The sequence below is a fragment of the Lonchura striata genome, chromosome 2, assembly GCF_046129695.1.
Source record: "Lonchura striata isolate bLonStr1 chromosome 2, bLonStr1.mat, whole genome shotgun sequence".
NCBI lineage: Eukaryota > Metazoa > Chordata > Aves > Passeriformes > Estrildidae > Lonchura > Lonchura striata.
Genome location: NC_134604.1, coordinates 59,253,484 through 59,276,932, shown reverse-complemented (window position 1 = coordinate 59,276,932; position 23,449 = coordinate 59,253,484). Strand labels below are relative to the sequence as shown.

Below are 23,449 nucleotides of genomic sequence, written 5' to 3'. Positions count from 1 at the left end.
GACTCTTTCATACTGATAAAAATGTACTCGGTTCAGATATTTTTTTCTTACTAATGAACAAAACTGAGGGGAAAAAACATATGGTGTTAAATAAAACTCAAAGTTTCAGTCAATTTTTAGGAAATCTGAAGTCCAGGGAGATGGATCTACAGCATTCTTATGATGTTCCTATTAGGAAATACACAGTAGGTTTTCCCCAAGCTGCAGAAGGCAGATGCAAGTCTGTCCTTTAAGGTGCCCTAAGCAGGTAGCTGCATCACAGGTACACACGCACTCCAGACACACTCAAAGGTAACACAAAGGGGGCACAACAACTGGACCATTCAAGCTACTGCTCACAAGACAGCTGTGGTAAAAATCAGGCAGGAGCTCAAACCAGCCCAGCCCCAGCTCACTTGGCATGAACAGCCTGGAGAGCACACCCAGACAGCAGAGCCAGCTGTAATGCCTGCAGCAGCTGGAGGAGAGCTCACATAATGACATTCCCTGTGCCTAATGCATATGGAAAGAATCAGGTTCCTTGTAAAAAGCACAGGTTCACCTTCCCTCTTTCGGCACCACACTGATGGCCAGGAAGTCTTTTCAGAGTGGCTGATTGTTCCAGACACAAGGGCCTGGTGTTAGAAACATCCAGACACAAGTATTGTCTCTCCATACCTTTAATCTGATGGGCCTAAATGTCTGACCTTCCAAAGAGTGAGTGCTTCATGTCAAATGGTCTGAGAGTTTAAAACCAGCTTTTGTATAGGGTTTAAAATAGGTGTTACTGTTCAAATGACTAGTAAGTCAGTGTAATTTCATTTATAGTAACACAAATCAGAAGTAATAGTTTGACCAAATTTATTATTTTTCTGACTGTATTAATTTTACAAAGTTCTTATTTAAGCAACCACATTTAACTAGCATAACAAATTTTGCCTAACAAGGCAAAAACATACCATTATCAAGATATTTTAAAGCACGTTGTTTTCAATAACAGTTTAATTGGAACTTATATTTCAAAGTTTGCATGTTCATAGGAAGCTTACAGACATCTGGATTCCAGTTCAGGATTTATTTGCATACAAAAATATATTATAATGGAGAAAAGCATTAAAGTTTTCACCTATATAAAATTACAAATATATTTGCATAAAAGCAACTTTAAATTAAAATTCAAGCTATATTTTAAAGCAAAATACAGCTCTAACATTTAAGTTATTCCATCTGCTGCAAAGTAAAAAAACCAAAAGCCCAAACCCCAAAACCAATGTTGCCAGTTAAATACTTGTAGGAATTTACAAAGGTTATGTTCAGGGGGTATCTTGGGGAGCGAAGTTATCAGACAAGGACAGCAGTTCTCACTGATTGATGCAATTTATCCTTCAGAGGACATTCACATGCAAGCACAATGCTGAAAATTCATTTCACATACCTGAAAATACAGAACAAGAAAGATCACTAAGCTCTCTATTAAATAAGATTGCATGTTGTTGACATATCAGACACTTGCCTAAGCCCAGCTTGCTAGACTACCTGACAAGCCAAATTATGTCTTTTTATAAATTAACCTGAAAGCTGAAATGCTGGTGTGCAAAAAAGACAAGGCAAGTACTGTCCTAACAAGTGCATTAGGCCTGAAACAGTGCCTGAACAAAGTTTTGTGTAACCTCAAGCATATACACATACAACTCCTCAAAAATATGATGATAAATACCAGATGGAAGTTGGACTTCTTCCTCACTGTACAGTGATACTGTACAAATGAACCTCTGCCAAGATCACTGGAGATTTTTCTACTTGAGATTAAAAAACAAAAAAAAAAAACAAAAAAAAAAAAAACCACCAAAAAAAAGAGAGCACAAAACCACTAGAGGAGGTGGCTGTTCCTGCCTTCATCTTTGATGTACTTGACAAGCAAAAAATAAAATCTGCATATTATAGGCAGCCCCTTTAGAGCTGCAACATGGCTGTGCAAGATATAGAAGTGCAAATATTTGCCAGTTTGGGCTTTCATTGTCCTACAGAAACCTTCAAAAACTTGGATTTTTTCAGAAGAGTGGTCAATTAAATTTCAGTGGTAAAGACGGAGTTAGCTCAAGCTCACTTCCATGACAGAAGACGGGAAACTAAAAAATGTATTTTAAGCATGAGAAGTGAAACCAGGAATAAGATACAAATAAGACAGCAGGGAAGCAGGAAGCTCATAAGGGCAGCTGTCTTGAATTGAGTCCCTATCTTCAAGAAATACAGAGAAGGGAAAACACCTAATGAGTACACAAAACTCTCGGTTCATAGTTTGAGAGGGCTTTGTTTATGCTGTTATTAAGGTCTAGTCCTACAGCTTGTCAGTTTGGGCTCTATAGCCTAGTTCCACATAAAAAAAACTCCAACCTGAAACACAAAAGAAATGTTATTATGTCCACAACAGAAGAGGAAGAAGCAAAAGGAACAGGCAGAGTACATGGTTGGCAATAGGTGGCCAGTTTTTTTGTTGTTTTTCTTTAAAAATCATAATGAAGAATTCATTACTGTAGCTGAAAGATACAATTTCTAGACAGTGCCAGAAACAGTGATCCAAGTTCAATTCCTGGTAAAAACAAGCACAAACAGGATTTTGACATTAAGTCAATAGATACAGATATCTGCTCCTTCATTCTTTCATAAAGCAAAGTCTAGAACAAAAAGGTTGTATCCTCACCAGAGGATACTCCTCCAGTTACTTAGCTTTATAATGAAGAAATAGAACACCAGTTTTTAAACTGAGTTTTGAGTATTTAAGAAACTGATGTTTATTTATTCATCCACTGTCAAGGAGGGGTGAATTGCAGCTGACTCAGAGATGGGACCAGGGGTTCATTGAGTTCAGCCTTTGTTACACAGGATAAACTCCATGCCTTGAACATTCAGGCAAAGTCTGAATTTAGTCTGTTTTACCTTTTTATCTAGCTAATGATCCACAGGACTAGCAAACTAAAAGGAAGCCACATTATATAAACTATTCCTATTTTTCCCTTCCTTCTCTCCCTATACATTGGCTTTCAACAGTCTTTGAAACAAGTTCTAAGTGAGATGCAAGCAACTAATAAAAATCCACTTACTTGCTAGTGTTCTGTCAAGATCAGCAATGAAGTCCTCCAGCTCTTTTGTGTCTCCAAGCTTTGCTGCTAAACAAGAGTAAATACTGATTAGATAGGACATGTTTCTCTGGCTAGAAGAAACACATGAACCTCCAGATAATTTTCAGAGGTAGCAAATATGCTATGTATTATTGTCAGCAAAGTTCAACAGAGTTGCTGCAATATCCAAGAGCACTTTGAGAACATGGGAGACTGAATTGAAATTCTAGCTTTCATAGTTTTCTACTTGACAGAAGCAACACAAAGCAATACTTTATGTAGTCTCCTTTAAAAAATGGGGTTGCAGTGAAGAATAAAAGATACATATCAACTAATCCATGTCTTTGCTACTGTGGCCATGTTTCCTCTCTTCAGATGCTGCATGCAAGGCCCTAATCAATCCCTATGAGCTCCCAGCCCTACTCAAATTCAGCCCTTTAAAATCATATCAGTATCACAACTTTGCTGTTCTGCCAGATCCTTTCATCTTGGTTCATACACTATAAATGTGTAACTAAACAGCCATTAGATTTCCCACTCCTGGCAACACCACTGGTTCCATTCAATCTAGTTTTACTGCAAGTTGCTTCCTTATCTCATGCTGGTGGTCTTTTCCAAGACAGTTCCAACTCTTTCTGTCTTCTCATCAGGAAGAGCATATTGTCCTTTAGTGTAATTCTCCACCAAATATTTCCTGTCAGTTTAGCTGAGCTCTTGATTCAGTTCTTCACAGAAACTGTTACCCATTACTTCCCCTTAATATCCCACCAATTGAAAATAAAGCATTCAACTTGGTTTTTTGTGACTGGCCACTGTGGAAAACGCGAAAGCATGAAAGGCTATTGAACATGCACCACATAGTATAAATGTATGAATGTTCACTTATTGATATGTCTGCTCCAGAGTTAATCCAAATTCACCTGAATGAAACATTGTTCTGGGAAGTCAGATCAGCTGCAAGACAGAACCCTCTTTGAAAGAGCATAGCTTCAAAGAAGGGAGAAATTGCTAATATGTGTCTTGTATAAACACTGTGTAAGGTCTGCATGGATCTGAGCAATTGTATTAAATTAAATGGCAGCATATGGCTTCAGAGGAGACCCTCTACTCCTGCATCCATGCTAAGCATTTTTATAGAGAAATGGCACACTTAAGACACTTAGTTGCTTCAGTGTTTAGCAGAAGTTAGCTCAGTGTTTCAAAACCAAAAGACTTGCCAGGCCACCTGCAAAGTGCAGATATAGAATGGTATTGCCATTTATAATCAAGACAGCAATACTTGGATTTGTAGGGTTATCATCAGTAATCCTTAGTTTTGTTGTCATTTAAAAAGAAAAACAAACCCAAAACCCCAAACAACAAAAAAACACCAAGAAAAAAACCAAAAAAGTCCATCCAAGCATGTGAATTCTGGCTCCCAGCAAGAAGCTCATATAATTGAGGATTAGGAAGAAATGCCAGCTAAAATTAAGATACCTTTACAAGGAGTTACTGAAGGGGATGGCAAGCTTGGAGTAGATGCACTTGAAGAGTTGAGCTTTTCATCACTGAGACTGAAACTATTTCTGTAGAGGGAATCTGCACCTGTAAAAAAGCAACATTATAAAGTAAATTTGACACCTTCTGAAGTCTGCAATATAATATAAATCCAAAATGCAGCCTTTCCCATACAGACTTCAAAGTATGTAGAACTCAAATTTAAAGTCTTCAAAACCAGAGAAGTGAATAAATAAACCCTTTATTGTGTGAAGGCTGCTGCTCCCACTCCTACTGTTAAAAAGAAAGCAGGAATAGGCTCAGTCCTCACCCCCAACAAGGAAAGCTTTCCCTGAAGTCAGCACCGTTTGAAAAATTAGACAGAAATTACAATTATCCCACATCAGCAAAATTAGATCTGGTAGGACCTGCCTAATTCACAATATTCTGGGAAATTGTTAACTAAATTTTTCAAAAGTTACCAAAAAACTGACTAGAGAGCTCCAGGACAAGGACAACCCTTTAGAATAACAAGTATATTTAGTGCTGTCCTTTATCCCCAAAGCAAGTGTACCCCTTTCTCCATACATTACTCTGCTGCTTTAAGCATGACATTTTAAATTATTTTATTCTGCGATTCTCTGGAGTTCATGAAGCAGTACACTGATACACAAGATATCCTGCAATCTTATTTTAGGTGATCTTTCAAAGAAGGTCTTATATGTCCTGGAAAAGAACAGAAAAGGCCCCTGTACCATTTTGATGTTCTTGTATTTTAGAGAAGGCCTTAAGCTTGAAAAGCATCAAAAAGTATCTGTAAGTACAGGGACACCTCAAGTATTAGTCCTACCTCCACTGGAAGGAGGCACTGTCATCCTGCTAGAGACTCTAAAACTGCTGACCCCGCAGCTTCAAGGCAGTGACCTGAACACTGTGGTTCTACAAAAAGACACCTTTGTGATACAAACGTGTCCATGGACTCCGTTTACTTGGCACATTGCCTAGGACAGCAGTGTGTGTGTCTTAAAACATGGGGTGGTGACTGGCAGTGCTTGCAGGGAGGCCAGCGGTTCTGCTCCCTGCAGCACGCACAGCACTCATCCCTGGAGCCACAGCCTGGAGGTGCTGCACTGCAGCACCAAGCCCAGTGCAGAGAGAATTGCCACACTTCCTTGGAAGCCTGCTCCGTTTGCTGTGCCAGGAGAGGACTGCTTTAGCTAAATTAAGGGTGTCTAAATGAATTGGCAAAAGGGGGCAGGACCACAGCTAGCCTTGCCAAGATCTGCACATCTCCACCTCCACTGAGTGTCTGGATGTCTCCCAACAGCAGGCTCTGAGAACATCCTCTTGCAGACCAGTGCCTCAAGTTCAGCTGTCTTTGGGAAGAAGAGTGTGTGTCCCCACCCACCTCCTCTAGCCTGCTGTCCTCTCCAGCACAAAAGCACCTTCCACAGGAGCATAAGGCATAGTGACAAGGCAGACCAGACAACTGCACCTACAAAGCCTCTCAAATCTTTCCTCAATCATAAAAGCTGATTTGTTTGTTCTGTGCTGGCTTCCAAGCTCACCTCTGTTACAACACACACTGAAAAGGCTTGCGGGAAAAGCTTCAGCCTTTCCTCTTTCTCATGCATTTTGGCACACCACTGGGCTGTATTTTCAGCTCCCTTTGCCATCATCTTGGCTCCTGTTCTGGCAAAACACATGACCCACAGCACCACACAAATGTGAGCGATGATGTGACTGACATCCATCACCTGGGGCTATTTCACCTGGTCAGCCACCACTTGCTATTTCTTGTTTACAGACATGGGTATAGAGTTTGATGGCTTCTTCAAAGAACCCTCTAATTGGAATTTCTTTATCTCCACTCTTAAGAAGTGCTGTTCTTTCCAAACTTCAGCAGATCAAAACCAAGCTACTTGAATCTTCAAATATAAGAAGGACTTCATGAATACAATGCAGAAATTAAATCATTTTAGATAGAAAAATGGGGGAAAATATAAGCCATTTTAAAAGCAGCTCCTAAAAACAGAAAAAAAACCCCAAAAACCTAAGGTAATGCTCTGCAATGATGTGTGTCACCAGTGCTATACTACATACACCACAGGAACCCTGTACATTAGTTGATACTTTCTCTCCATTAAAGGTATGGCAAATTTCCTCTGAAATCAGTTTACAGAACAATTGCCTACTAAGGCTACATTTTTTCCACCAAGATGCAAACCCCAGTGACTAAGAAGCACAGAATGGAAAATTCTAGCTATTCAGGGCAAACCCCTACCATCATAAAAAACCCAAGTAACTTGTAATAGCTGACACAAACAGTGCTGCAGCCAAGACTGTAATTCACTGAAACACTGACAGAACAGGCCAAAGATAAAACACTTTTCAGGCTATTTATTTGAATAGGGAAGAACAAGAATTTCCAAATCAATTCACATTTTAAAGATTTTACAGCTCATTTAATTAATAAAAAATACAGAGAACTATGGTTATAAATCTGAGTATACTTCTAATTGAACTCTCTGATACATCCAGACACCAAATGTAGCAGGGCTGGGTTGACATCAGAAAATGTAATTTCATACTGGCTTCCACAAACACGATGCTGGGAAATATTTACAATTGGACAAAGATAAAATATGACAAAACTGTTACTTTAAATCTCTGAATGTTTTTCTTCCAGTTTCAAAAGGTGAAATATTTTAACATAACAATGTTATCTTCTGATGGGTTGTAATAGTTTCAGGAAAATATCAACATTTATCTTTCTCAAAGCAAAATATACTTTAGCTACTGACTGTGGCTTATTCATGCCACCAAGTATCATAAATTCTAGTGACGTAAGAAGGAATGAATGCATTGACTCCACCAGCAAGGTCACTATACCTGCTGAAAACAATGTACTGTTAAAAAATACTTATGATATGCAGCACAGAAAAATACCCTCTTTGGCAAAGTGTGGCTGTAGGGCAGAAAGCTCTGGGGAAAGAACATTTCAGTCTTTGCTCTCTACCAGCTGCCCAAGCCAAGATTTGCTCATTCACCTCCAATAATGGCCCTTGGAAGAGTTCCACTGTCAGACAAATACAACATCCTCTGCAACCCAATAACCAGGGGCTGATGCCAGGGATATCACTGCTGCTGTCCTTCCTCATCCAGCTCCTTCTCTCCCACCACAAGTTTCTAATTCATGATCTATTTTTCACTTTGTACATTGATTCTAGACCCAGTGCTTGTATGCAGACTATGCCACTTCAACTGTTTAAAAAATAACAGTCTCTCCAAAAGTAAAAAAAAAAGCCTTAAAATCTGAGAGTTTTGTCAGTGAGTTGATTGGCATCAGTCAACTACACTGCAAAATTAGGGGGTAGGAATAAACATGGGTGTATTTTACTTTGGCAAAGTAATCTATAGTTAGTATAACTTTACTGTTCCAGTATATGGTTAAACCACAAAATAAACCATGGCAACACCATGTAAATATAGAAATGTCCCCATGAAATGAGCAATTGAAAGGCTCTCAGCACTAATGGACTGAAGGAGGAAAGCCTCAAACTTTTCATTTCAAAACAGACAATGGAAAAAATCAGCTGTGTCACTTCTTTAGTACCACGCTCTTTCTAGAGCCATGGCTCAAGATACAGTTTTGAAGAGCACTGGTGTTGGTAACATTTTTACTGCAGTTTTTGGTGGGGAAAGTTTGAGGGGAAAAAGTTAAAGCACGTTCATAAAGCTTTCAGAGAAAAGCTTCACAAGTCCACTCAAGTGCCTACAAGTAATTCATTATAAAACAGTAACTCAGCACTTAATGAGCAGACCACACAAATAATTCCTAACAGAACATAATCTACTTGCTAAAAAAAAATCAGAAAAAAAATTCTGGAAATGGTAATGTCACCAGAAGTGAGAAACAAAAAGCCCGTTTCAAAATGCATAAGTTTCAGCCCCCCAAGGACAGTGTTTATTTTTATCATCATCACAGTTACACTTGGCTGCATTGTTTATTTTTGTGGGGATTTTGCTTAGCTAACAAACATCTGTTTCAATACTGACCAAAAAATGACACCTTTTCTCTATTGACACACCTAAGCATCACTACTTAAAGTATTTCAAATCACATAGCTACACAAAAGTGATCTAGGAAGCCTGAAACCCAGATGCACAAGCATGTTTTCTCATTATATACAAAGCTACCTTCCCACTCCCCACCATGTTTACCAGCTATGAGGCAGTTTCCAACTCCAGCCTTCCCTTTACTAATCTTCCTTTCTAATGAGTAAGAGCAATGGGTATGCTGAAGTGACAAGAACAGGAAATCTTATGAAAATTTCATTTCTCAGCACACTGAAACACCTGTAGAGAAGGCTACACACCTGAAACTTCCAATTTTTCTTCCCCTTGAACATCAGTAATGTAATAAAAATTTTTCTCACATCATTTTAAAAAAGGGACTTTCTCCAGAAGAGAAAGTCTTCACTTTTTTCATTATAAGCATTTTATTGTCCTCTTGTTTGAGACAAGCCATAGGAAGTTCACAGGCACAATCCACCTCCTTTTCATGTTACAAGACTGACATTTGTGGCAGAGAACAAAGGCTCATCTGCTTCACATCCTGTCTCTCACACCAGCTCACAGCAGATGCCTGCAGAGGAGCTTCAGGGTGCTGCAGCCACACACTGATAGTTGCAGGATGAGCTCTACCAAGTTCTCCCAATGCACATACCAGTCTCTTTCCTGAGACAGCAGTGGCATCAGCCCAAGCAGTCCTCAATGGCCCCTGCTGGGATTTTATCAAGTATTTTTTAGTATGTGAACTTCTAATATCAATAATACCTTAATATTTAACTGCTTGTGAAGGAAATAATGCCTCATTTTTTTGAAACATGCTAATTTAATTTGACTTCCTCATACTGGTGACATAGCAGTCACTTTCCTAATGTCACTTAGGATTCCCTGGAAGACTGTCTTGTCCCCACCCAAAACATCTCTTTTTTGCCTGACAGTCCCAGGATATTTAAGCATTTGGAAAATATTTTACATCTTCAATCATTTTTGTTGCCATTTTCTTAGCCTTCTTTATGGTCACGTATTACCTGACTGATAATGTAAACAGTTTTTTTGGGGCGAGTGCTGCAGTACTATCAGTGGCTGATGCTTCATCTCTGGATGGCCCAGGCATCAGCATGAGCATGTGGAGCCACACCTATGTAAACACAAGTGCTGCCACTACACCAAGCACTTTGTTAAAAGACCCTGCTCAACCCCCCTGCACCTACTTGATTTTAACATTAATAAAATTAAGAGTTCTAGATGCACTCAGGATTTCTTGTGTTTAAAAGCCACGAGGCACTGCTCAGAAACCATTTACTTACCCCTAAAAAACAACTCCAAAGAAACACTGCTGGCTGTATGAGAACAATAGTTTAATTGATTAATTTATTTTGCAATGCTTTTAACAGAGAGGCAGGAAGCTGAACCTGCCTCAAGAAAACATGGAGCTACAAGTGTCAAACATTTCTGAGAGAATGACAACAGATTCTAATGTAGTTTTTCAGTGTTAGAAACACTAAAGCACTTCCCTTCTCAACCTCTCATAAAGTCTAACTTCCCATTCATTATCCTTAGTCTAAACTTGGAAGGCTGTGCTGACACTGCCATAAACTGTACTGGCACTATGCACTGACTGGGTATGCATTTCACACGGGCCAGCCCGCACTCTTCTTTGCAAGCTTATTCTGACACAAGAAGACAATGCTATCTGTAAGTTCATTAATACAGCTGCAGCTACACAAGTGGCTTCTGCCAGCACAGCACTCTCTAGCACAAATCTTCCTTTATCACAGCCAAGATATGCTGTGAATAGCAAAGAGTTATAAAGTATTCCTTAGAAGCTCAATTAATAACCTAAAGAACGAAGCTGCTGGGCTCCAATTCGTTTGAATACGTCAACTTGAAACATAACTGGTACTCACTCACAGTCCAGAAGCTCTGGAATGCTGGAGTAACTCAGCAGTTGCATCACGATTTCCAGCACTGACCCACTCAGCTGTGGTGGTGAATGTAATACTCATGGGCCAGGATCATCACACATCTGCACTCAGAGCCTCCCTGTTCAGCAAGGTCTAGAGTCCATTGTGCTGCGTACAAGGCTTAGCCACAGCCAAGCCAGGCCTTGTCCAAAGATCATTTAGTCAAATGACAGGACAAGATGCGGGAGAACAAAGTACTATTGCATCCATTTTTATACAGAACCTTCAAAATCTTACTTTTTCTCAGGAGCCAGAAATAGGTAATATAAGAATTTAAAGTAGTATTTTTGGAGCTAGCTTCCTTGGGAGATTTTAAGGATAACAGAATATTTTCAGGATTAACTGCATTGACAGAGATATTCTGTAAACTTTTCTATTAAATTAAATGGGCTCATGCCCATGGCAGATCCCCCAGGAGAAGAAAGGCTTCCCTTACCCTACTAAACAATATTGTTCAAGTACGACCACTTGACATCTGCTAGTAGCTTCTCATGAAACAGAATTTAAGGCTGATTCAGGGGCACTGCAACAAACAGTTAGAACAGTTTAAAATGTTTCCTTCCCTTACAGTTCCATCTCTGAGTGGAAAGATATCACTGCAGGAGTGGCCAAAAGATACATATAATCAGCCACACCAAATCAGTTAGGAGGATTAGATCAAACAACAAACAACAGATAGCACTAAAACACGATAGTCTGAACTGTTCTATACACACATGGTAAAGTGTACTTGAAATAGTCTTGGCACAGGATAACAAGATTTTACAGAGATGTAAAGAATCTTCATTAACAAGATGATCATTCAAAGTACCTGCACACAATATGGTTTTTAAAGATTCATGTTATCAGAACTTATTCTTTCAGCCCAGTTACCCCTTGATTCTGCAGTGGCATTTTAACCTAACCCTTATCACAGTAAGAACAGTAAGGTCATGAATTCAGCACTATACTGACTAACACCAAATTCCAGAAATCAAAGGGAAAATAAACTAAATAAATACTTGAGTTTGAACTGAAAGAACCTGGGTAAGTAGGCAACTCCCTGAATTTATTCTTAAAATAGATGTAGGGAGTGTAGCTGGATTACATCAGACACTAGAGCCTGTTTTATAAAAGGAGCTCTTCATAAATCCACAATTCCTCTCCAGTCCTACCATAACTTCAAAATAAAAAAATTACTGCATTGAATGACTCCTTTAGGAAGAAGTGTTTTACCAGGCTATTCCAGAGCCATGAGCAGAGCTGGCTGGTTTTGTTCCTTTTCCCTTAAGCATATCCTCATAAACTCTGGTGCACCCTCCTGTCCCTCACAAGCTGGTGCCCAGAAGGCAGTGACTTTGACTTCTCCAGAGCCATCTTTCACATGATACATCACCTAGGGAGCAACTCAGGCATGGAACAGGGTTTGAAAACTTGACAAATTCCTCATACAACATCTTTGAGGACTTCATATAAAGCCATCAAACCCTGTCTATCCTACTACTCCCACTACTGTCTTCAGCCTAAATCCATGTGAATTTGCCATATATATTTTTATTTTCTAGATCTTCCTGAAGATCTGATCTGCCCATTTACATGAGCATGCTGTTTTCTCACCAGGCCTTCTGCCCTGCCAGAGAGCACTGCCATCTTCCTCCAAAGATCCTTTTTGTCAATTCTAATGGAGCAATTTTAGCAGTTTTCAAGATTTAATTTTTTTGAACCACAGCATGCCGCGCTCCCGCCCCGGTTCCCTTTGTCTCAGCCCCGGCTAGCTCTCATCCTGGGGCGAGGGCGGGCGATGGAGGCACCCTCCGCCGCTCCCAGCTGGGGTTTGGAGAGTGCCTTTGTGGGTTCCGGGCAGCGCTAGCAAGCCTCGCGGTGGTAAATGAAGAGCGGATCCTGCTGGGGGCTAAGTCCGAGTTTATTGTAGCCCAACGGGGCCAAATGTCCTAGAACGGGGCCAGCCAACAGGAACAAGCACAAGGTGCTTGCACTGGCTTATAAACTGTAAGGGAGGGGTATCTAACGACCAATGGGGATAGGGATAGGGGGTGGCTCCGGGATGGGGGGATATGGTGGGGTCCAATGGGGGAAGGATATGGGGGGAGCCCCAGGTCCTCGCCCAATCACCCGGTGCCCTGAGTAGAAGCTTCTGGATGGATGGGAAGGGGCACCGAGTGATAGACAAGGCACCCGGGGGGGGTAAAATGCCTCTTTCAGGGTGATGGATAGATACTGGGAAGGCGGGAAGGGAGGACAAGGCGGGAAAACTGGGGATAAACCAAGTTGCACACAGGGGTACAAAGGAATAAACCAATACATAATACAGGGATAATAAAACATATACATAACGCAACTCCACATCTCCTCCTTTTTTTGTTTAAAAAGAAAGAAAGGTGAAGAGGATAAAGTAAGTCTTTAAACGGGGGCTTCACAGTCACTGGGCTCATTTTGAAACTAGATGTTTCCTTTTTCTGGAAATTCTTCTTTTTGAAACCCTTCTTTGTTCAAGGGTTTCAGTTCATCACTATGTTAAAGCTTGTAATAAACACAATGAGTCCCAGCAGCAGCAAAAGTCCTGTTTCTTTAGAAAGCAACTGAAATTAATAGTCGAGGTAGGGGAGGTCTAACTCAAAGGGGAACAGAGAATCCCAGGAGCCAGGGAGGGAAGAGGGGGGACCAGGTGAGGGGGACCTTTTCCGCCGTCGGAGGGCGGCGTACCTAACTTGAGGACTGTCCGGTTTTCTCTTCTGGGTCTTAGGGACATATGGTCTGACGAATTTGGAAGGGACCCATCTCAGGCCTGAGGGCGTGGATACGCAAGCGTACCCCCGTCCCCAGGTGACCAAGTCATAGGGTCCCTCCTGCCGCCAGGTCTCAGGGTTTTTAATGAGAACTGGCGGCTTTTCCCTGATCTTGCTCTGCTCGTAGGAATTAAAGTGCCTCGCGATGGGGGGGTTGAGGCACTCGAAGGAACAGTTTAAGAAATTGATGGTAAAAAGGGCCCGCGCTAACTGAACTTGGGGGGACTCATTTTTAGCTGACGACTGTTGTTGTTTAAGCATCCTTTTGATGCTTTGATGAGTCCTCTCTACCACGGCTTGACCTGTCGGGGAATAGGCGATGCCAGTTTTATGTTCTATTCCCCATTGCTGCAGGAAGTCTGCGAATTCCTTGGATGTGTATCCGGGGGCATTGTCTGTTTTTATCTGTTTTGGGACGCCTAGCATGGAGAAGGCTTGTATCAGGTGTTTCTCTACTTCCTTGGCCTTCTCCCCTGTGTGGGCAGAGGCGAAAACTGCTCCAGAGAAGGTGTCCACGGAGACATGGACGTACTTCATCCTCCCGAAGGAGGGGATATGAGTAACGTCCATCTGCCACACCTCACAGGACTTTAGACCCCTAGGGTTAGCCCCTGCGCTCACTGATGGTAGTGGGAGCGACTTACAGGACGGGCATGTGGCCACAATGGCCTTGGCTTGGTCCCGGGTTAGATGGAACTGCCGGACCAGACCAGGCGCATTTTGATGGTAAAGCTGGTGGCTGATCTTTGCTTGCTGGAACTTGTCCGGGAGCGGCGCCAGCTGTGCGGGGGCGGCAGCGAGGGAATCGGCACGGCGATTGCCCTCGGCCAAGAACCCCGGCAGGTCGGTGTGTGACCTGATATGCATCACATAAAACGGTTGCTCTCGGTGGGAGACTAGCCTTATCAGCTTAGAGAGCAACCTGTTAAGGGCATCGTTGGAGACACCTTGCAGGATTGCATCCTGTGCTCTAGACACTACACCCGCTACATAGGCCGAATCAGTTACCAAATTAAAAGGTTCAGAGAACCGCTCAAAAGCTCTAACGACTGCGGCCAACTCAGCTACTTGAGGGGATCCTTTTACTTCAACAACATCTGCCTCCCACTGCTGAGTTTGAGGATCTTTCCAAGTCACTACTGACTTGTGGGACCCTCCGGACGCGTCTGTAAAAACTGTTAGAGCCTTTAAGGGTTTTTTGCTCTGAATTTGTTTTGTTGACAGAGTGAATTGGATTTCGGAATTGAAAATTTTGTGGGCCGGTCTCAAAACAGAAATTTTTCCGGTGTAGCTGTCCAGTGCAAACTGCAATGATTCATTCTCTTGCAGCAGGTGTTCTAACATTGCCTTTGTGAATTGGCCCGATTCTAATTTCAAAGGAATGTGGATGTGATCAAAGTCACACCCCGCCAGCTCCCGAATCCGCGTTCTCGCTTTGCGGATTAGCTCTGCCACCAGCTCTTGTGGCCGTGTCAACCTTTTGGATCGTGAATGACTCAGGAATACCCACTCTATGATGGAGAGTGGGTCCCTTTTGTCCTTATCCTTGCCCTTTCCTAGGGTGTCTGCCCATTGGAAGATGACACCGTGGAGGTGTGGCAGTCTGCCCAATATGATGAATCTGAAGGGCAGGCCCGGATTGTACCTGTGGGCCTGCCTGGCAGACATTGCCTCCTGAACCTTCTGCAAAGCAGCTTTGGCCTCTGGAGTGAGTTCCCTGGGAGAACTAGGCTCTTCCCCCCCTTTCAATAAATTGAAAAGAGGGGCTAGGTCTTCGTTGTTAATACCTAACCAGGGTCTCACCCAGTTTAAAGACCCACACAGCTGCTGCACGTCGGCTAGAGTCCGAATTGAATTTTTTATGGCCAATTTCTGCGGAACAATGGTCCGCTTGTTTATCTCCAAACCCAGGTACTTCCAAGGTGGCATTCTTTGAATCTTATCCTCTCGCAGCTCGAACCCTACAGCAACTAACGCACTGGTTGTCAGTTCAAGCGCGTGTGTAAGTAGATCGCTGTTGGGGGCACAAATAAGAATATCATCCATATAGTGCTGGATGATCACGCCCTCGGTGGCTGCACGCACAGGGGACAGCAATGAAGAGACGTACCACTGGCAAATGCTTGGGCTGACTTTCATGCCTTGGGGAAGAACTTTCCAGTGGTATCTCTCCATTGGGGCTTCTCGGTTGATGGAAGGAACCGAGAAGGCGAACCGTGGTGCGTCATCAGGGTGTAGGGGAATTTGGAAAAAACAATTTTTGATGTCAATGACAGCTAATTCCCAATTTTCTGGTAACATCGTGGGGGACGGCATCCCTGGCTGGAGAGGACCCATGTCTTCTATTACATTGTTGATGGCGCGAAGGTCATGAAGGAGGCGCCACTCGTCTTTGCCAGGTTTTTTCAGGACAAAGACAGGGGAATTCCAGGGGGATGTTGTTTCTTGGATATTCCCTTTGGCAAGTTGCTCCTTCACGAGCTCCCGAAGCGCTTTTAATTTTTGTTTATTGAGCGGCCACTGCTCTACCCACACTGGTGTATCTGTGAGCCAATTAAGTTTCCGGGTAGGACGCTCCTCAGTGACTGTTGCCCGAAAAACTTGGGGGGTCGGGATGTTAATTGTGACCCCCCACTGGGCCATCAGGTCTCTCCCCCATAAGGGTTCTGTGTAATCTAATACGAACGGGCGTAAATAGGCCGATTGTCCGTTCGGCCCCTCAAATTTTACGATGTTTTTTGATTGCTTTGCCAATTGAGAACCCCCTACACCTTGAATTTTCCCCGCCACGTTTTGCAATTCCCAGCGTGACGGCCAATTCCGTGCGGGAATGACCGTCACGTCTGCTCCTGTATCTAGGAGACCGCTTAGGTGTTTGTACTCCCCATCCTTCCGCATATAGCAGGAGAGCTTTGGTCTTTCCTTCCCTATGACCTGGGCCTGGCACACCTGGTAGCTCTTCTTCGCTGACTTCTTCCATAGATCCTCAGGGTGTGCCGGAGGCCCAGATGCTGGAATGGCTTGGGCGATGATTTGGCCCTTGGGAAGGAAGACTGGAGGATGGGGGCAGTGCAGCCACACCACTAATCGCTCGGTGTTCCTAGATGTCAGGGATGGTGCAATAGTGACTTCGAGAGGCGTGAATTTTGTGTCCCCAAGAACGATGTACTTACTGTGGAGGTTCCTCCAGGTTCCTGGGTCTTCTGTGTCGACAGCGATGGAGTGCCAGTCGCTGTCCCTTAGGTGCAGAGCCTCAGTCAGGGCCAACCTATATGGGGAGAAACTAGATACGATGTTAAGTATCGGCTTGGGCTGGTTCGGGCCTCGACCCAGCCAAGCAGTGGGAATGAAATCCACATCTTTTCTCATATAGGCTGGTTTGTCAGCCATAATCTGGTGTGTCAAGTCCAGTGAAATGTCCTCAGGTGGGCATTGCAGGTAGTCGTCCTTCCCCTCCTCTGATGTTATAGAACCCACCATATTTATGTCCTCGCGCAGGGAGGGACTGCGCTGATGATTCAGTTTTTTTGTTTTCCCCCTGAGTTGGGGGCACTCTTTTCTTGTCGCTGCTGTTTAAACCTAAAAAACTCGTCCCTCAGCGGGCATTGGGAAGCCCAATGTCCCTTCTGCCTACATAGATTGCAGGCCTGATGGTGCTGTTGTCTCCTCGGGGGTGCTCCTGTAGGGCGGCGATCTGGAGAGGGGGTGGCTGGCGGTGTCACGGCTTCAACGAAGGCTACTCTCTTTGTTGGTGGTTTAGGAGTCTCTGGAATGTCTTTAGCAGGAACTGTCACCTTCCTCGCACAGACTTGTAGCATGCTTTGAAGGGTAGGCTCAGGGTCCAGGGGCAGACTGAGGATTGCTTGCCGGCACGCGTCGTTAGCGTTCTGCCTCGCAACTGTGGCAAGCATCCTCTCTTGCAGCCTCTCGTCCGGGACCTGAGCCTCCATCGCGTGATGCAAGCGATCCACGAACGCGACAAAAGGTTCTAGGGATTCCTGCTTTAGGGACAAGAAGTTAATAACCGTACCGCTGGGTCTTAACTTAAAAAACGCCTTTTCTGCTGCCCTAGTGCTGACTTGCAGCGCCTCTCTGGGGATTTTTTCCGCCTGCTTGGTCCCCATTTTCCAATCCCCCTCCCCGCACAAGTGGTCTAGCGATATTACAGCCCCATCCTCATCCCTAGAGCTATCTGCATTGGCCCAGAGGTCAGGTAACACGTCTCTGATCTCCCGCTTCCACTCGGACTCCCAGATGAGGAATTCTCCGTGGGTAATTAAACAGGAGAAGAGAGTTCGCATGTCTGCTGGGACATATTCTTTGGAAGAAAGGGTTGCTTTTAATAAGCCTTGGAAGTATTCGCTTTCCATCCCGAACCCCTTCTTGGCCTTGCAGAGCTCTTTGATGGTCTGCTGGGGGATGGGGGACCACTGTGCAAGGGGCCTACCCCCCTGCCGCGGGGTACAGGTGACAGGTGTGGCCGAGAAGGCAGGCAGGGATTGGGGTGGATCGGGGTTCCCACGCTCCCCCCCCCCAGAACCGAAAGCGTGGGAACCGGAAGTGGGGTCGTGGGAACCAGGGGACGAGGCGTGGTCTGGAGCAGGGGGAGTGGTATGGTGGGGACTCCCCTCCCCGGGGGTGGAGCTGAGGGGTGGGGTGTTGAATAATTCAATGGAGGGGGAGTTGACGGGGGGTGCAGGAGGGAGGTGGGCGGAGAAATCTGGGGAGCAGAAGGGGTTGGTCTGCCGGAAGGGATTATGGGAGGGGGGAGGACAGGGATCATGGGAAGAAGGAGCACGAGTGGCGGGAAAACCCACGCGGTCACCTCCATCTTGTGTCCTGGGGAAGGGGGAAGAAGGGGAGCCATTTCGTGGGGTTTGGGGATGGAGGATGGGGGATGAGGGATCTTCGGGGGTCTGGGATAACTGAAAACGAACGGAGTCTCTACGGGAGGGGGCTGTACAGCGCGGGGAAGAAGGGGAACGGGTAGAAGCAGAGACAGTGCCTGCACCGCTCTGCGGGGTGTCTAGGGTATTCTCAGAGGGGCCAGAATCTGCCTGCGGGCAATGCCGGGATGCCTGTCTGATAATACCCGACTTCGGGAGAGAGGGAGAGTTTTGCCGCAGTTTTCCCGCAGCGCCCGCCGCAGCCGCAGCCGCGGGAGCAGCGACAGCAGCCGCCCCGTGCCCTGCCGCAGCGGCGGCTGCCGCATCGTACTGCAGCGACCGGGCTGAGGGACAGGGAAGCGGAGTAGGGTTATATGAACTACCCGCCGAACTGGGGATCGGTTTGTTTGCGGCTGGCAGTGGCAGACTTTCGTAGCGATATTTAATTATATCGCGAATTTGGAGAGCCAAATGGGTGAATATGGAGAGAGAGAGATCTGACTGTCGCAGGATCTTCCCCGCTACCTGTTCCCAAAAAGGAGCTTGGTATAATTTAGCTGGCGAAATGTCAGGGAAAGTTTGCGACAACCACTGAACGAACCGTATTACTTCAGATTTTTTAACCTTAATTCCCCCCACTAAAAGGATACCCACAACTTGGGAATAAATGCTCTTCTGCGGCACGGACAGCCTTGCACCCATGGCTGTTAGATGTTAAATCGTGCCGCAGCGCCTACGATTGGGAAAACACGAACGAAAAACAAAAGACCACACTTCCGGCTTTGTCTCGGTCCTTAAGCTTCCCGCCCGGAAAGGGAAGCACCAAAAACAGGAATTTTTTCCCCGAACCCCGGGGAAAAAGAAACCCACCAAAAAGGGATCCTTCCCCTAAAACCTAGGGGAAAGGAACCAACCAAAAAAAGGACCGGGAAAGCCCCAGGGGCCCCTATACTCACAAACCACAGGGGTCCGAGAGGGAAGGGTGGAAAAGAAAAACCAATCGCAGGGCTTCTCCGCGAGAGAATCGACTCCGGAGGTGCGTTCCAGAGCTGCCGATCCTGTCCCCAAGAGTGCCACCCACTAAAACGTGGGTCTGCTCTCGCCGGGGTAGCTGACGGCCAGGAGGACGATTCTTCAGGTCTGCGCGACCCTAAAATCCTCAAACGAGGGTCCAACGCCGCGAAAACGGGGCCCCACGTTGGGCGCCAGCTGCCGCGCTCCCGCCCCGGTTCCCTTTGTCTCAGCCCCGGCTAGCTCTCATCCTGGGGCGAGGGCGGGCGATGGAGGCACCCTCCGCCGCTCCCAGCTGGGGTTTGGAGAGTGCCTTTGTGGGTTCCGGGCAGCGCTAGCAAGCCTCGCGGTGGTAAATGAAGAGCGGATCCTGCTGGGGGCTAAGTCCGAGTTTATTGTAGCCCAACGGGGCCAAATGTCCTAGAACGGGGCCAGCCAACAGGAACAAGCACAAGGTGCTTGCACTGGCTTATAAACTGTAAGGGAGGGGTATCTAACGACCAATGGGGATAGGGATAGGGGGTGGCTCCGGGATGGGGGGATATGGTGGGGTCCAATGGGGGAAGGATATGGGGGGAGCCCCAGGTCCTCGCCCAATCACCCGGTGCCCTGAGTAGAAGCTTCTGGATGGATGGGAAGGGGCACCGAGTGATAGACAAGGCACCCGGGGGGGGGTAAAATGCCTCTTTCAGGGTGATGGATAGATACTGGGAAGGCGGGAAGGGAGGACAAGGCGGGAAAACTGGGGATAAACCAAGTTGCACACAGGGGTACAAAGGAATAAACCAATACATAATACAGGGATAATAAAACATATACATAACGCAACTCCACAACAGCAGATAGATATCTGTAGTTACTTAGCATTCTCCATACAAGAAGAATAAGTTCTAGATACTGGGTTGGGATTTTTATAATTTTCTCAACAGTAGATTATTTCACTCTGTCATTACAAGTGTCTCAATTGTGAAACACAATAAGTGTATGTGAGAGGTTAACATATCACAATTATGAAGGCTGCACAAGTAACACTAGTAACACTAGGGCTGCCAGTTTGACTTGGTAAAGGCAGATTTCACCATAAACACTCCCTCAGCTAGACAAAAGAACACTGTTCAGTCTAAATTTGGCACAGAGTTCAAAATCCTCTTTGGAGGTAGAGATTTTTAGAAAGAGTTCTACACTCACTACATTATGAAACAGAAAAATAGCATCTTGATCCATGTACTTCCACAGAAAAAAACCCAAAGGCAGTGCTAGGCAAGGTATTCAAGTTCAGGGCAGGTAAAACAATACCTGCCAACAAAATGAATTACATCCCTGATGATGAAATAAAGGGCTCTGATAATCTGTAGTGTCTATGCTCTCATAGCTCAAGTACTAGGGAGATAGCATTAGTATTTAAGCACTAAATCAACAGAATGGCACCTCGAGTCCCTGAACTGATAAAGAGGCGGAGCAGAAATTAGAGGAGCAGTCTTATTATAAATAGCTGCAAAACATGTACATTTCATCAAACTTCCCATATAGTTAGGAACTTAACAAAAAATCAAACAACAACAACAACAAAAAAAAAACCTACAAAAAAACCCCAAAACAAAATGCAAACAGAAACCCCCAAACAAACGAACAAAAAAACCAAACACAAAACTCAAACCAACAAAACTGGTTATATTTTGCATTTAGCAAGACTTACTTCTAAGAAAGTAACCTACTGCTCTCAAATGAAACAGCAGTTTCCCGCTTCACTATCTGGAAGAGGAAAGATGTTTTCTCTCCCTGATTGGTAAAGCCAGTAAGAGGGGTTGAACTTTTTTCCAAGGTTAACTAGAAAAAATTTAGTTCCAATTCTACATTTTCCTGCTCCAAGTAGCTTTCTACCCTCCCTGTTCCATGTTCTGCACATATCATTCACGTACATCTAGTGTACTTGGGCACAAGGTAGCTTAAAATCAGCACCTCTGAAACAGTGACAACACTGCCGTCCATGCAGATGGACGGATGGATAGATGGGTGGATGACCATTCATACAACGGGGGAACCTGGCTGAGTTTCATGCACATTTTGGCTCGCTCGCTCTGTCCAGATGATTCTGGTCACCGAAACACAGCGGACAGTCCCTGTGAAGACGGTCCCCCTAAGAGACATCTTTCTCTGCAGATGCCGGGACGTCCCGCAGCCCGACCTTCTCCCAGCGACAGCTCTTTAGGCTCCGCTCGTGACTCTCCCCTCGTTCAACACCAGCGAGTAAAACCAGCGGGGCCAGCCCATGCGTCCTGCACTTCCAACCCAGAAGGCGAAAGAGAAGGCACGGGTGTTACGGAAACAGACGGGTTCCCGTCCCGGATCCTTGCCTCGCTCAAAGAGGGCGATGTGCTGGTTTAGCACCCGCTCTGGAGCGTCGCTCCCGGCCGCCCCCCGCCCCCGGGACCGGCACGGCCGGACCGACGGACACTCACTCTCGGAGTCGCTGAGGCCGCTGCCGTCGCTGGCGCTGGCGCTGCTCCGCCGCTTCATGCGCTCCAGGTGCTCGCCGTAGAAGAAGCGGCGCCGGCCGGCGGGGCAGGAGAACTCGGCCAGGACCGCGTCGAACTCGCCCAGCGCCTCCGCCAGGCCCCCGCCGTCCTCCCCCGGCGCTGCTGGGCGGTGGCAGCGGCGTCAGGACCGGACCGGACCCGCCCGACCCGACCCTGAGCCCGCCCGCCCCCCGCGCCCCCATCCCGGCGGAGGGAAAGGGAGGGAAGAGAAGGGAGAGAAGGAAGGGGTCCCGCCCGAAGGGGTCTCGCCCGAAGGGGTCCCGCCCGCCGCTCCCACCTTGCCCCGCCGGGCGCTGGGCTGCAGGAGACTTCATGGCGGCGGGCGGAGATGCCCCAGCGCCGCCGCCGCCTCCCGCCGCCTCCCGCCGCCAGTGCAGGCGGCCGGCCCCGCCGCTGTCCCTCTTATAGCGCGGCGGGGCCGGGCCGGGCCGGGGCGGGGCGGCGGCCCCGGGCGGTGCAGGTGCGCCCGGCCGGCTGTCCCAGCGGCCGCAGCCCGGCCAACAACGCCACCGACAGCGGGAAGCGCCGCCCGGCGCCGCCGGGAGCGCGGCTCCTTCGGGGGGATCGCGCTGCGCTAAGCCCGGCACCGGCTGTGCGCCCGGCTGCTGCGGAGGGAGCGGACAGCGGGAGATGTATCCTGTTGTCAGAGCCCGCTGTAAGGAGGGACTGTCACGGGAACGCAGGACTGGGCCAGCCTTACCCAGCCCCATGACTGCCAGCAGGACAGGGCACACAGCACGACGAGGAGGCAGCGGCTCGCTTGCAGTGAGCCCGTGGCTTTGCATGCAACAGCAATGCTGCAATGCTGCTCGGCCACCCGCGGGATCCCCTTCCTTCCCGGTCCCCGTGGGATTAGGCTGGCATCTGCCTGTGGTTATTGCCCTGCTCCGTACATCGGTGAGCTGTGGGCACGGCCGTGGAGGCAGCTGGGCCAGTTAATCCCAGAGGATGACCCGAGGAGAAGAGCAGGTGGCAGGGGACACGCAGGGAATGCTCAGGCAAAGGGAGTCGCGGCCCCAGGTGCATCAGCCAGGGTGTTCTCCAGTGAAGTGCTTCACTTGTTCTTAGCAGGAAGATTCTGGCACTTGTCCTGAAGTCAGGTAAACCTGATGTTTATACATGCCATAGCTACGGAGTGTTGCTCTTGTCTGTCTCTTGCTCGTTTCAAATGTAAGCTGTCTGAGCAGCTAAAATACCAGTTGTCTTAAATATTCATTGGGGAAGACTCTGTCATGTTTACTTATGGCCAGAAATATGAAAACAGACATCAGGTGCTATTCTGTGAGAATGCGTCAGGAGTTATGATTATGTTTGTGTGCTGATGAAAATATTTAGAATTAGTAGAGTCAGGGAGAGGTAAGAAAAAACATCTCTGAAACTTTTTGACATTTTCAGACATGCTGTCATTGCTCCTGCAAGATACAAAATTAGAAAAACAATGTTCTAGACAATAAAACAGATTTGTCCACCACTCCTTACCGGCTGATATGAAGGCATTTATTTATTTTTGCAATGAACCAAAAGAAGTTCTCATGATGAAGTTCAATTGTTGTTTATTCTGTGGCTTCCTCCTCTCTGTAGTCTTCCTCTGTTTTTCTTTCTGCTAATAAAAGTGTCTAC

At 46.1% G+C, this 23,449-nt stretch overlaps 1 protein-coding gene across 2 annotated transcripts; it reads right to left on the bottom strand.

Annotated features, from left to right (window-relative positions):
- Positions 1-826: 826 nt before the first annotated feature.
- On the bottom strand, positions 827-22,219 carry RGCC (regulator of cell cycle). 2 transcript variants are annotated; one of them, XM_077781381.1, is made up of 5 exons: positions 22,107-22,219; positions 21,752-21,928; positions 4,575-4,682; positions 3,081-3,146; positions 827-1,414 (listed from the first exon to the last, which is right to left on the bottom strand). In XM_077781381.1, the coding sequence occupies exons 1-5, from the start codon at positions 22,141-22,143 to the stop codon at positions 1,407-1,409; spliced, it is 396 nt and encodes a 131-aa protein (XP_077637507.1). In that variant the 5' UTR covers positions 22,144-22,219; the 3' UTR covers positions 827-1,406. The 2 variants fall into 2 exon arrangements, with proteins under 2 accessions (XP_077637507.1, XP_077637508.1); XM_077781382.1 differs by having other exon boundaries at positions 3,081-3,143.
- Between the last annotated feature and the right edge of the window lie 1,230 nt (positions 22,220-23,449).

What these genes read in the sequence shown, in the direction of transcription:
- RGCC (XM_077781381.1), bottom strand. Translation starts at nt 22,143, where the DNA reads ATGAAGTCTCCTGCAGCCCAGCGCCCGGCGGGGCAAG. An exon ending in CCAGCGCCCGGCGGGGCAAG is followed by an intron (nt 21,929 to 22,106) that starts GTGGGAGCGGCG and finishes ACCGCCCAGCAG; the next exon opens with CGCCGGGGGAGGACGGCGGG. An exon ending in CGGCCTCAGCGACTCCGAGA is followed by an intron (nt 4,683 to 21,751) that starts GTGAGTGTCCGT and finishes GCTTTTTTACAG; the next exon opens with GTGCAGATTCCCTCTACAGA.